General features: G+C 48.5%; 1 protein-coding gene across 2 annotated transcripts in view; it reads left to right on the top strand.

The window, feature by feature from the left end:
- The first annotated feature begins 820 nt into the window (after positions 1-820).
- LOC137439215 (huntingtin-interacting protein 1) overlaps positions 821-14,920 on the top strand; it is a 425,088-nt gene continuing 410,988 nt past the window's right edge. The window contains exon 1 of one of the 2 annotated variants that reach the window (XM_078768130.1): positions 821-1,018. In XM_078768130.1, coding sequence (XP_078624256.1) covers positions 935-1,018 — 84 coding nt within the window. In that variant the 5' untranslated portion in view covers positions 821-934. The remainder of the gene's footprint in view (positions 1,019-14,920) is intronic. The other variant, XM_078768129.1, reaches the window with a different exon arrangement.

Below are 14,920 nucleotides of genomic sequence, written 5' to 3'. Positions count from 1 at the left end.
ACCATTTACACCCCTTTGACCATTTACACCCCTTTAAACCCCTTACACTCCTTCAAACCCCTTACACTCCTTAGACCCTTTACACCCCTTAGACCCCTTTTGACCCTTTACACCCATTTTGACCCTTTACACTCCTTTAACCCCCTTAGACCTTTAACACCCCTTAGACCTTTAGACCCTTTCATACCCATTTCGACCCTTTTGAGACATAGTCACGTGAAAAAGTAAGTACACCCCATGTAAAGTTTTGACTTTTTCAACATATTTCAACATACAGCTATTTGATCTTCATTTCAACAATATTGACAGATAAAGGTGATATAATATAACAAATATCATGAAACATTTACATTTTGTAGTCCATTGTATAATTTAAATAATCATAAATGCAAATTTCGCATGTGGAAAATGTAAGTCCACCCTTGGCTCTAATAGGTGGTTTTGCCCCCTTTGGCAGAAACAACGTCAAGTAGGCGTTTCTTATAACTGTCTACCAGTCTCTGACATCGACTGGGAGAAATTTTGCCCCAAATATGATGTGCAAAGTTTGAAAAGTGATTTTACATTTAATCCAATCATTACATTGATGTAACATTGTGTAAGTGTTGTTGATTTGAACAAAGGCCTGCCTACTCGGTGCTTCCTCTTTTCACTCAGTTATACCATAAACTCCCATTCCCTTCGGCTTCCTCACCTCGCCTTGAGAGCCATCGCCTCTTTTCCTCCCTTTCCCACCCACTCCTCTTCCTCCAGCCCCTTCCTCGCCGAGTTTGAACAACAATCCGTGCATTTACTTTCACCACACCTTCCATCCAACTTCAAGCGGAATTTGCAGATCTTCATCCCAAACTGACATAAAATCCTTTCTCAGGTCATTACCATATTGCTCTGACATTCCGGAATTTTTCATCTCGTCACACGCACACCCTCACGGATGGCGCAGTCTACTCGTCATGCTGGACACGGGACTCCATGGCGCCTCTTCCCGAACGAGTCTCAGCGGGACATGCATAACCAGGTATCTGTCCTCGATCCCCACTGCCTCTCAACTGTATGAACATTTGCATCCCTCAGATACCCCCATTTGTGGTGTCCTTCCCATTCCGACACATTCAAACTTTTTGTCATCAAGGATATCGGCACCGGTACGATCCTTGGTATTCCCTTTTCACCAAGTCCTTACACATTTATAAATCTAAATGTACTTCTTGACTTCTTGAAAAGTTTCAAATTTTCCATGATGGGAAATCACGGCCATAATTTGATAAGTTTGATCAATGAGTTGATTTGCAAATAATTATTTTGGAGAACGGTTAAATGGAGGTTTTTCCTTCTTGGTATGGAATGAGTCCCCGTCTGCGCCCGATTCCGTGTCAAGAAACATGGGGAAATGACCGATTTATCCTGTGAATGATCATGGGCTGGACGAAGTGGTGTCTTGGTAGTGCATATCCGAGACAAGATCATTCAAATAGTATTACTATAATAACTATAAAGTATTGCAGTACTGCAGTTGAAATATTATAGTATTACTGTGTTACATCTTGTAGTTGCACTATAGTAAACCTAAAGTACTTTACTATCGTTCAGGGGCGGATCCAGGAATTTCAAGACGGGGGTGGGGGGGGGTGGGGGGGGGGAGGGGTGCATGAAACTATAGCCCTGGAGGGAGGGGGATAAAGGGGTGGTCTGGGGGTCCTCCCCCAGGCTATTAAAAAAAAAAAAAGATCGTCAGAAACGGCATTTCGTGCGTTCTTGGAAGTTTCTGCAGTTCCTTGTGTTCTTCCCTGGTCCAAAAGTTCAGCAGATTCGCACCGCCTGCACCCTCATCCTGGATGGAGGGGGGGGGGGGTGTGGGCCCCCTGCAACACCCCCCCCTGGATCCGCCCCTGTCATTATACTGCAGTACCGTTGTATGCCACTAGTTTTACACTGGTAAATTGGGGGGAAAATTTGTTGAACTTCCTTTTTTTTTCTTTTTCTTTTTTTCCAAATTTGTTGAACTTCCTTTTCCTTTCTATGTAAAATGGCACCACACTTCACTGCACGAAAATACAACTACAAATCACGACAGTACAACTGTAGTTGCTCACCTCACCATGGTATCACTGCAGCTTCCCTCTCCTCACCATGGTATATATATATATATATATATATATATATATATATATATATATATATATATATATATATATATATATATATATATATATATATATATATTGTTGTGGTTTTGAGAACCCACACAGGTAACATCAATAAAGGTTAAAGGTTGCACCCCATAGTTAGGCCACATGCAACACGTAGGTCACCTTACAACGTTAGTTATTTCATAGTATGTGATTAGGATAAGGCCATTTCCAATAGTTGCATCTGCGTTGTGTTAAACAAATAAGAGTAGGCCCCGTTCATTTTGCACCCTCCCTCCAATCGACTCCATTGAGCACTATCCAGTCTGCACCCCATTGCCCCTCGTGGTTTGTTACGCGTTGGGCCGGTATCGTTCGCTGCCCTTGGGCTTTCGCTCGAACCAGCCCAAATGCCATGAGGTAAGGCCCGAAAAGGGGGCGGAGCGCAAGTGTGGGGGTGTGGCCACGTCAGGCAGCCATCAAGGGCGGAGCCGGTAAGACCCCATCAACCAACCAGGGCTCGGGTGAGATCGCCTGACAGGGTGTAGCTAGAGATTCGAGAGGGTTCGCGAAGCGGTGCTATATAACCGGGAGCGCAAAGCCCTCTGAAGGACTTACGCATCAGCGCTCATTACAGAAGGACTTGCACAGCAGCACTCATTACAGAAGGACTTGCACAGCAGCGCTCATTTCAGAAGGACGTACGCAGCAGCGCTCATTACAGAAGGACTGACGCAACTGCAATCATTGTGAGAGGACTGTCCAGGACTTATGTTGGTTACAAGGACTGACTGACAGCTCGCTCGCATGAAAAGGACTTAAGCGCATCAGAGGACTTTGGTGGAGGGCGCCAGTATTGAAGGACTCGTGTGAAAGGATTGTCATGTTTGGCATTCGTGCAGAAGAATTGGGAAAGGCGCTTTGGTGACATCATTGTGGGAGTGGCGCATTGTACTGAGCGATACCGGGAGCGCGTATAAGGCGCCGGTACAACTATTACATACGCGAGTATAATCGCCAGCCTACCATCCCCCCAGTATAATTGACCGGTCCGCGCCACCGACACGGGACGATCTCGCCTGCCGTCTACCGTCTACCATCACCAGCTGCTTCGTGGTACGAGTCGGGGACCGGAGCGAGCTGTGGACGCCATCGGTGGACCCTCAACCCGACCATCTACAACCCCGTGTGAGTCTGAGTCTGAATCTGAGTGCGAGCGGGCCCGTGTCCAGGGATAAGTAAGACTGTATAAGGCTGCCCTGTGTATCTGCTTCTTCCTCTTCATTGTACATTTCTGCTTCTTCTTCTTCTTCTTCTTTGTACAAAGTGTGAATAAATTACCTGTTCTTCCTGTTTTCCTCTTAATCTGATCGTCTTAGTGATTTCTCCATTGGGTAAGCGTGGCACGATTAAGAACCGCTCCAATCGGGTTAGTTCCCGTTAACAGCCCGAATCGCGGCTCACTTCACTCGGCGTGTCCACCAAAGTCGTGGTTCGGGTGGGGTTATTTCCTTGCTTCGTGGCCGGTGTTAGTACTTAGGTAATAAGACTCATTCGGCTTACAACCCCATTTAACACCGACCGGAAGGAACGTGATAGCCCCGGATCGCGTCGGCTAGTACAAAGGACAAGGGGATTAATCCTCCCTTGATAAGGGGGAGGCCGACGTTGGAGATCCGCAACAACACGAAACTGCAAACACTGCACGAAAATACAACTACAAATCACGACAGTACAACTGTAGTTGCTCACCTCACCATGGTATCACTGCAGTTTCCCTCTCCTCACCATAATATATATATATATATATATATATATATATTGTGAGAAACCACCGGTGAAACCACCTGTTCTCACCCAGATTTGGTGCCCCGCCCACCGCGTGACGTGGCCTCCTTGGAGCCTCACGCGATCGGGAGGCGATTCGGCACGTGATTGGTGGAGAGTCCAGAGAGCGCGGTCGCCATCTTATGCAACGGACGCGACTCGAAGGCGCCGAGTGGGAAATAGATAAAGGGATTTCCCTTAATCTTCACGACAGCCGCGTTGGGCTGATCGTTTACCGTTCTGTATTTTACGAGTGAGTAACTCCGGAAGAGAACGAGTGATTCCCGGATCTCGTGGATTGGAACCGTGAGTCAGATATTGCCTGCGTCGTGTTGGAGCTGCTGGCCGACCGTTCCTGCAGGCCTTGTGCGGTGTATTCCACTCTGTTACCCTCCGAGTCCCGGAGATCGTCGATTGGAACCGCGAGTGATCTTGCCTGCGTCCTGTTTGGAGCTTCTGGGGCCGACAGTTCCTGCAGGCCTTGTGCGGTGTATTCCACTCTGTTACCCTCCGAGTCCCGGAGATCGTCGATTGGAACCGCGAGTGATCTTGCCTGCGTCCTGTTGGAGCTTCTGGGGCCGACAGTTCCTGCAGGCTTTGTGCAGTGTATTCCATTCTGTTACCATTTATGGTTTTTGTGATCGAGCCAATAAAGCATCGTGCCTTACCCCTAGAAGGCCGATTAAAACACAATTGTGTTTATTGAGTTCTCTCTGTCCACTCCGTGGACTACTTGAAGCCCGGACATTAACGTCCGTATTCCGTGCTGGGAACCATTTCACAGCCGGGATCGCGACAAATGGGTTGCTCGTCCTAGGATCATTCAAGTAAGAGACATTCGAATTGAGACGGGAATTCTGCATCTGCATCTTCTTTGCATCTGCTCACCAGCGGACGCCGTCTTGGAGGAGCCTTCTCACCAGCGGACGCCGTCTTGGAGGAGCCTTCTCGCCAGCGGGCGCTGTCTTGGAGGAGCCTTCTCGCCGTGGGACGCTGTCTTGGGTGGTGCTTCACTGCCGAATAAGTGAATAGCTTCGGATCCCTCCAAACAACCGACAAAAAAAAAAAAACAAAAAAAAAACGTGAGTATTTGTACGTGGTATTTTTCTCATTGGCAATTTGATGTGCGGTGGTGATATTGTGTAGTTCGTGTCGTATTTCCCCAACAGAGCGTTGTGTTTGAGCGTTGTGTTTTGTGCCTTGTCTTATGATAACTCGTAGCCAAGCTATGTCGACCAGAGAAGTGAGAGTTCAACCTGATCATGTTGACAGTCGCGTGGGTGGCGATGCGAGCGACGCAATCAGCCTTGACCCAGTCACTAAACCCGATATGTTAGGAAGCGATTCCATCATGACTAAATGCATGCGTTCGCCCTTCTGGACCGGGCTGACTCCGGTTCAACAACTTGACATGTATAACAGGGAGAATGACAGGGCAGAGGCAGAGCGTGCGGCAGCAGAGAGAGAGCGTGAGAGAGAGAGAGAGCGCGCGGCAGCAGCAGAGGCAGAGCGTGCTGCGGCAGCAGAGAGAGAGCATGCGGCAGCAGAGAGAGAGCGTGAGAGAGAGAGAGAGCGTGCGGCAGCAGCAGAGGCAGCAGCAGAAGCTGAACACGTCAGAGAGCATGAGTTGCGAATGTTGACTGAACGACCGCGGGCAGAGGGGTCTGCTGCAAGAGTCCCGGAAACTGTTCATGTTCGTTTGCCGGACTGGACGGGAGACACGAAGCCAGAAGCGTATCTGGAGATGGCGGAGAAGTTGTTGGCTGCCGGTGGCATTGATGAGAGCTTGTGGGTCGGCCATCTTGTGAGCCATCTATCTGAGAAGGCGAGGGAGGTATATGCGAGGATGGCAACCGAGGACGCAAACAAATACAGGGCATTGAAGGCCGAGATTTTGAACGCCTATGCGGTGTCCGCATGTATTTATAGGAGAAATTTTTTCAGCTGGACTCGTGAGTCCAGTCAAACCTATGAGGAACATTCGCGGGCCTTGTTGGAACAGCTGCAGAGATGGTTCAAGGGGAGCAAGGTTGAGTTACCTCAAGCGGTTGCGGAACTCCTGGTGCGTTACCGTATCGATCAACAGCTTCCGCCTGACTTAGCATTGTTTCTTGTCGACAAAGACACTGTTTCCTTGGCAGACTGCGTCAACCTTATTGATAAACATGTTTTGGCGTGCAAAATGCTGCAAGTCACGCAGTCGCGTCGTAAGACGGAGGAGTCTGCGATCAAGACCGCCCCCCGTCTGCCCGGCGGCTGGATCGAGGGGAGGGGTTCTCCGATGCCCTCCACTGGTGGCGGTCGCGAGCCGCAGACCAGGGCAGGGCCCTGGTGCGATTTCTGCAAACGCGTGGGGCACGGTGAAAACCGCTGCTTCTCTAATCCCACTAGTCCGGCCTACCGAGGCAACCCTCCTGTTAAGTCGGAGGGAGATCAGTGGAGCTCATCCGCCGGGCCCTCGCACACGACGGTGGCATCGGTGACCGAGGTCACTGCCACCGAGGCTAATTCCATTCATCCACTGTACCAGGATTATTCAGGGACAGCCTTAGTGGGTGGCCCTGATTCGATGCTGAAGTTTGAGGCCCAATACCTTCGGGATACTGGGGCGACACGGTGTGTTCTCCGGGCGGGGGTAGTTCCGGCCTCTCAGATGCGTTATACCGGCGAGTATACCCTCCTTCGGGGCATTGACCGGGTTCTTGGCCGGTATCCCCTTGCCCTCCTCGAGGTCCGGAGTGACATTTTTAAGGGTCCAGTGACCTGTGTGGTGGTACCCTACTACCCGATACCCGGGGTCTCCTTGCTGATTGGCAATGATGCCATGGCCAGGGAGGAGTCATTGACTCTGACCTGTGGGGGGGTCACTAGATCCCAGAGTAAACAGGCGGAGAGAGTGGCGGAGTCAGACATATCTTCACTCTGGCCCGAGGAGCCTAGCGCCTCGACTCCAGTTCCCGACGGTGACGTTGCGTCAGCTGAAGTCCACCCGAGCCTCCCGTCAAGCCACCCTCAGGTGCCGTGCTCCTCAGGGACCGCTCCCGCCATGTCGCGATTCAGCAGGAACGCTAATGCTAAGGTATATGTGGGAAACCTGGGCAATGGAGCAGCGAAAGCCGAGCTAGGGAGGGTCTTCGAACATTACGGACCACTCCGCAACGTATGGGTTGCTCAAAACCCACATGGATTTGCAGTTGTTGAGTTTGAAGAGCCACGAGATGCTGAAGATTCGGTCAGAGCCCTTGATGGAAGGTTAATTTGCGGATCGCGTGTGTGCGTCGAGATGTCGAATGGCATGTCGCGGCGGCCTCGTTTCAGACGCCCTTTGGTCCGCAGGCCTTTCGACCCGAACGATCGATGTTACCAGTGCGGTGAAAGGGGTCATTACGCATATGACTGTTGTTCTCGACACCGGAGGAGTACCCGCCGCTCTCGGTCTCGGCCCGTTTCCTTCCTGTCAACGCTTCCCCCAACTTGAGTTTGGCCCCCTTGCCTCTCTATTGTGCTTTGTGTGAAGTGTAACTCTTGTAGGGTAGATATTAATGTGGTGTATGGTGTTAAAATTTGTGTGTGAAAAAAAACAAACCAAACTGGTTCATTGTTAACCTGTTAATGCCTGTTAATTGCCTGTGCGTTAATAATTGCGTTATTGTTGCGCTATATTGTTGCGTTGTTGCGTTATTGTTGTTAATAAGTGTTAATAATTGTTAATTGCGTTAATTGCCTGTTAGCGATTACCGCCATCATCTTGCCATGTGATTTGCACCTACTACAAATACTGGTTTTAAAAACGCCGTCTATTCGACGGGGTTTTTACTCAGGGGGGGAGGACTGTGAGAAACCACCGGTGAAACCACCTGTTCTCACCCAGATTTGGTGCCCCGCCCACCGCGTGACGTGGCCTCCTTGGAGCCTCACGCGATCGGGAGGCGATTCGGCACGTGATTGGTGGAGAGTCCAGAGAGCGCGGTCGCCATCTTATGCAACGGACGCGACTCGAAGGCGCCGAGTGGGAAATAGATAAAGGGATTTCCCTTAATCTTCACGACAGCCGCGTTGGGCTGATCGTTTACCGTTCTGTATTTTACGAGTGAGTAACTCCGGAAGAGAACGAGTGATTCCCGGATCTCGTGGATTGGAACCGTGAGTCAGATATTGCCTGCGTCGTGTTGGAGCTGCTGGCCGACCGTTCCTGCAGGCCTTGTGCGGTGTATTCCACTCTGTTACCCTCCGAGTCCCGGAGATCGTCGATTGGAACCGCGAGTGATCTTGCCTGCGTCCTGTTTGGAGCTTCTGGGGCCGACAGTTCCTGCAGGCCTTGTGCGGTGTATTCCACTCTGTTACCCTCCGAGTCCCGGAGATCGTCGATTGGAACCGCGAGTGATCTTGCCTGCGTCCTGTTGGAGCTTCTGGGGCCGACAGTTCCTGCAGGCTTTGTGCAGTGTATTCCATTCTGTTACCATTTATGGTTTTTGTGATCGAGCCAATAAAGCATCGTGCCTTACCCCTAGAAGGCCGATTAAAACACAATTGTGTTTATTGAGTTCTCTCTGTCCACTCCGTGGACTACTTGAAGCCCGGACATTAACGTCCGTATTCCGTGCTGGGAACCATTTCACAGCCGGGATCGCGACAATATATATATATATATATATTGTTACGGCCCGCGGATAAGATGTTATGTTTGCCGAGCGGAGGCACCGCGGCCGAACAGTTTTCCCCGACTAAACCCGATTCCCGAACGTTGGCCGGATCGCGCCACAGATATTCAATTTGGAAACCTCTAAAGCGACCGAATGTAAAGAGGAAGAAGAAGACGTACAGGAGAGTAACGGGATTTATTATTTACACACACAAGCAAAAGGAGCAGTCAAAGTTATATACAGGGAACATGGAAAAAGCAGGTGACACAGTGAAAATACTAGCTTATACAAACTTAATTAAATACCCAGGACAGAACAAACAGAACAAACTCACATACACAAGAAGGATGGAATGGCAGGAATGAATGCTGGAAGGAGGAATGGGAAGGTTCAGCTGGGGCAGATGGTTCGGGCTTGATCCCGCCCGCACGGGACGTCGGCTGGACCTCGACGGCCACCGATGCCACCGCTATCTGGTTCCCACGGGGTACGGGTTGAAGCTGCCTGGTGGAGTCAACGCTGCTTGTGGAGCCAAAGCTGCTTCTCTGGCTCACCTCAGGACGCGTCTGCCGTCTCTGGCACAACTGCTTGTAATTGACCTTGAACCTTCTCTCTCTCTCGCAGGACCTTGCGCACTCGCTTTTATAACGCCTCCGGCGATCAAGCCGCCGGCCTTCAGGACACGCCCATCGGGGTGCTCACCTCGGCCCTGGTTGGTCGCGCGACCCTCTGGCTCCGCCCTTGATGACGACGGGCGGGCACGCCTTTCTTCCCCGACCCGAGCACATGTTCAATGGTGGTTTTGGAGGGGATGTAATATTGGCAATCGAGGCTTGGCCATGACGAAAGGGGAAATGGAGGTTTTGGGAATGGGAATGAAGAATGAAGGGAATCCATCTTATTTCACTTGGTGCAATGGAGTGTCATTTTAATGGAAGACAACGCCTTAACCTAATACACAGAATAAGGAAATAAACTACTGAACAGGGATATTATAGTGTCCTTCAATGTATGCTTTATGGAATTAACTACCGGAACGCCCTTTCACCTTTATACACACTGGAGCAAGGAGGGCTCAGACTAAAACAATAATTCACAACCATTTACTATACCCTTGGGCTTTCGCTCAAGCATACCCTTGGGCAACACAATCAAAAAAATACAATCCTCATATCTGCAACTATATATATATATATATTCTTGCCTGGGACAGTATTAGCCTGTCGTGAGCACATGCACGCCAAGTTTTCAAACTCCCTCGAAGAAGGGTGGGACACGTGTTATGACTTAAGTTTTCAGCACATGAAGAAAGATTTCAAACTTGTTTTTCTGTAAATGTGGCTTCCACCAATTTTGTTTTACGAACACGTGAACTTTTAAACAATTTTTCTCCTTAATATCAATGGTCGACCCACTCCCCACTCCATGTGCAATAAAATTTTGACCGTCTTCCTCTGGATCCTGGTGCTCGCTCTCACTCAGGACAGGTGATTGGAGGTATACAAGTGCACAGTGTAAGCACACCATTCGCCATTGCAACCTTTTTTTTCTTTTCTTTTTTTTGTATACAAGATCGAGGCTCGTGTAAGAGCTAACATTAATCGCAAAAAAAAAACGGACACTCAGAACATACAATAAAGGGAGCGGGAGACAGGATGGGGAGAGCGAGGAAAGCACACAAGTACAACATTAGAGAACAGGGACATCGGGAGATCTGTGGGAGAGAGAGAGGGCTTGGGGGGAGGAGGCATGGGAAGGGGGTGGGGGGGGGGGGGGGGAGGTATAAAACACATGGACACTGCTAGAACTTCCAGGAAAGAAGTCGGTATTTCAAAAAAGTGGATCTGGGATGAATTAACGGGGGAAGAAAAGATCAAGGTTTTGGATGGGGAAGATAAGAGATGGTGGTGAACAGCTGTTTTAATGACCTGGAGGGAGGAGTGGGATTGAAGAGAGTGAGGGAGTTTGTTCCAGAGGTGGTAGTAAAGAGGAATGAAGGAGTGAAGGTGAGCAGAGAATCTTGATTTTGGCAGTTTCACCAGAAGAGGGTTGCTGGCCGATCTTGTGCGACCTGTAGGAACATTTGGTGGGGGACAGAGCACAGATAGAGCTAGGGGAGCTAGGCCGGATAGGAGTCGGTAGAAGACAAAGTCCACCTACCTACCTGCCTGCGGTCACAATCGGCTTCATCGCGGGAGATTCCAATGATTCTGAAAGTTTTGGTTTCAACAGCGTGAAGCCGAGCGAGGTGTGAGGCAGGATCACCGGCCCAGAGGGGGGAACAGTATTCCATTGAGCTGTGGATTAAAGCCTTGTATGTGGTGAGGAGCTCAGGTGTGCCAAGGAAGGACTTCGCACATCAGAGGATGCCCAGTCGGCGACTGGCTTTGGAGGCCAGATTTGAAATGTGGTTTTCCCAAGAAAGATCATGGCAGATAGTGAGACCCAAAAGCTTGAGTGACAGAACTTCTTGGCGAGGATTGTTCAGAAAGTAGATGGGAGGGTTTTCCATTCGGTCCTTTTGGAGAGACATCGTAAGAGTGTGAGATTTGTCAGGATTGAAAGACATGTTCCACTTGTTTGACCAGTCTGAGATTTTGTCCAGGTTTGCAGAGAGTGAGGAGGCTGCAGACTGCCGATCTGAGGGATGAGGAATGGAGCGACAGAGAGTAGAGTCGTCAGCAAAGAGATCGAGAGGATTTTCAAGAGAGTCGGAGAGATCATTGATTGATGAAGACCAGAAATAGCACAGGGCCCAGAACACTGCCTTGGGGAACTCCAGCCTGAACAGGAAGAGGAGATGAGAGAAACCCATTCAGGGCCACATGTTGATTACGACAAGAGAGGAAGTCCGCTAGCAATGCGTGGAGATTTCCATGGATACCATAGCAGGAGAGTTTGGTGAGCAGAGCTGGGTGCCAGACCGTATCGAAGGCACGTGATATGTCAAGGGAGACGGCTCTGATTTCCTGTTTGGCATTGAGGACCTCCATCCATTGTTGAGACAGCAGAAGCAGCATGTCCAGAGTAGAGTGACCTGGTCTGAAACCAAATTGATGATCGGAGATCAAGCCATTGGAGAAGAGGAAAGATTTGATATCCGAGTCTTAGATTTGATATCGTAGAAAAGTCTGAATTGCTCAGAAACACATCCTGGCAAGAATTCGCTGCCTCGACCCTGTCTGCCCCATTTCGCTCCTGTGGTCACACAAGTGGCACAATTTTGATTCCAAATGTTGTATGAAAACGTGACCTATGTCCATTTGTTTACAACACAATGTGGTCTTGTTTTTGGCCCGGAGAGTTGGAACGCTAAAACTCCCTGGCTTTCCTGTCAGTTTCTTCTGTTCAATAGCATGACTGTTGTTACAGGAAATGAACTGGTTCTGATTCCGAGGTTCTCAGCAATATTACTGTGGTCCCGAAGCAGTTTGTCTTTGCCTTCCCAGCAGTAGTTGGGGCAGAAATTTGGATTTTTTTTTCAGGGTGATGGCTCGCTTACTCTTTGCGAAGGACGGCAGGCAGGATGCCCGGTTTAAGGATGATCCGAGGGACGGGATGCACATTGATGAATTACCCTGCTTGTGGACACCAGAATGGCAGTTTATACCTCGGTAAAGATTCAAACCCAGGCTGGACAGTTTAGAGATGAGTGTCCTGTCAGCCCATGGACCAGTTATAAAAGAAAAGACCCAAACAATCTATTGAGTGAAAAATGTAATGGCCAAAAGAGGAAGAAGAAGTTTGAGTTGATAATGGCATTATGGGCAAGACTTTGTGCAGGGGACGGGGTTTTGTAATCACTTCTGTGTGTCTGTCCGGGCCTTCACTTTTTACCATTTGAGCTATTGTCATCCAATTTTCACCAAGGCTTTATTATGATGATATGGAGAAGGCAAATTAATAATTTTATCAAAAGGTCAAAGGTCAGCATCACCTAAAGCATTCATCTTCATCCACTTGACCTGAAATTTAAATTTACCATTTGTGTTTTGTCATCAAATTCTCAACAAAGTTTTATTACGAGAATTTGGAGAAGGAAAATTAATAATGTGGTCGAATGTTCAAAGGTCAGCATCACATAAAATCATCAATTTTCATCTGATTGACCTGAAATTTAAATAATTTGCATATTGCGTCACTGAATTGGTTCACCAATCAAAAGCGAGAAACTGAATATTTTTTTAGATCAAAAGCTCAAAGGTCAAGGCTGTATAAAATCATCAATTTTCATTTGGTAATTTTTTTTTAAACTGTTTTCGTTATTTTGAGCAAACGGAAATAAAGAAGAAGAAGAAGACGACGGCTGAATACAAACGGACACAGACAGGCTTTGCATTTTCAGATACTTTATCGTTAGAATTGTTGTTGTTCTTGGCTGCAGGTGAGATGTTTTCCCAAAACACCCAGAGGTGTAGTCCTAATGGGTTGTGATAGGAATTTTTTTCTTCTTCTGTGGTTCTCCTCGTTAAACCTTATGCAAATAACAATAGCTCGGTGCTGATGCAGGTTTGTGCAAACATTATATTAATCACGCACATCAGAGCTTATTGTGAACAGCATGAGTATTCGACCTTTGCCTGTATTTTCATTGGGCTGTCTGTGTACATACATAGTTGTGCACAGGATCAGGTGAGTTATTACCCCGAGTAAACATTCATAAAACATGATGATGACAAATTCTGCACAGCTGGATGTTTGCTGATGTTTTTTGAGTAATTGTGTGAAAGTCCATCTTGGAAAAAGATATTGCGAAAAGAGCATTTCATAATGGGGAGCAGCAGGTTGTAGGGGCGCATGGTTGAGTGTTGGAGGATGTTGTTATTGGCTTCTCGGTTGTACAAATTATTTGTGTGGATTGTGATGGGAATGCTGCAGAAATATTAGAACTCGTTATATTCGGGGGTTTGTTGCGTCAAAATGATTTGCGTAATCGACATCGCGGCGAAATGTTTGATAATTTGATTCGCACTCCATGGAATTGATGTTACTTCGGGTGTGGAGCACTTGTTAGCTTCCTTAAGGGAAACACTAATTGGCTGGTCTCAGGAATATTGCATCACAGAGGAAAGTAGAACGACACCGGTAGAGAGCATGCTCCGCCAGGCTGAAGAGTTCACATTTTGGATCCCACCGATAGGCCACATCTGGATTTGAACCTGAACCAAAATGTAATCTCATTGTTCTTGTTACCTAATCAACTCATCCACCGAGTTTTGTCCGAATCCGTCCATAACCTTTTGAGATATCCTGCTCACAGACAGACAAACACCGGTGGAAACATGACCTCCGTCACGTTAGGTGGAGGAAGTAAAAATGAATATTGCGCATTTATCACTATAGCATAGCAATGAAAAACATGGACAGAAAAGGAGGAAATATGTTTTGCTGTCTTCAAAGTGAAATGGAAAACATTGTCGAACACTTTTGCATCCTCACAATCCTCGCCCCATTATACCCCCACAATCCTTCCCTGGCAGCAACATCACAATCCTCGCCCCATTATACCCCCACAATCCTTACCTGGCAGCAACATCACAATCCTCGCCCCATTATACCCCCACAATCCTTGCCGTTAGCATTATCGCAGTCCTCGCCCCATTATACCCCCACAATCCTTCCCTGGCAGCAACATCACAATCCTCGCCCCATTATACCCCCACAATCCTTACCTGGCAGCAACATCACAATCCTCGCCCCATTATACCCCCACAATCCTTGCCGTTAGCATTATCGCAGTCCTCGCCCCATTATACCCCCACAATCCTTGCCCGGCAGCAACATCACAATCCTCGCCCCATTATACCCCCACAATCCTTGCCGGCAGCATTATCGCAGTCCTCGCCCCATTGTACCCCCACAATCCTTGCCTGGCAGCATCATCGCAATCCTCACCCCCATTTTAACCCCACAATCCTTCCTCATGTGCACCCGCACAATCCTTCCTCATGTGCACCCGCACAATACTTCCGCATGTGCATCCTCACAATCCTTCCTCATGTGCATCCTCACCATCCTTCCTCATGTGCATCCTCACAATCCTTCCTCATGTGCACCCTCACAATCCTTCCTCATGTGCATCCTCACAATCCTTCCTCATGTGCACCCGCACAACACTTCCTCATGTGCATCCTCACAATCCTTCCTCATGTGCATCCTCACAATCCTTCCTCATGTGCACCCTCACCATCCTTCCTCATGTGCACCCTCACCATCCTGCCTCATGTGCACCTGCACAATACTTCCTCATGTGCATCCTCACAATCCTTCCTCATGTGCACCCCCACAATCCTTCCCTGGCAGCAACATCACAATCCTCGC

This window comes from Myxine glutinosa, chromosome 14, assembly GCF_964187855.1.
Source record: "Myxine glutinosa chromosome 14, kmMyxGlut1.1, whole genome shotgun sequence".
NCBI classification, from domain to species: Eukaryota; Metazoa; Chordata; class Myxini; order Myxiniformes; family Myxinidae; genus Myxine; species Myxine glutinosa.
Note: the sequence above shows the minus strand (reverse complement) of the source record. Positions and strands in the feature narration are given on the sequence as shown.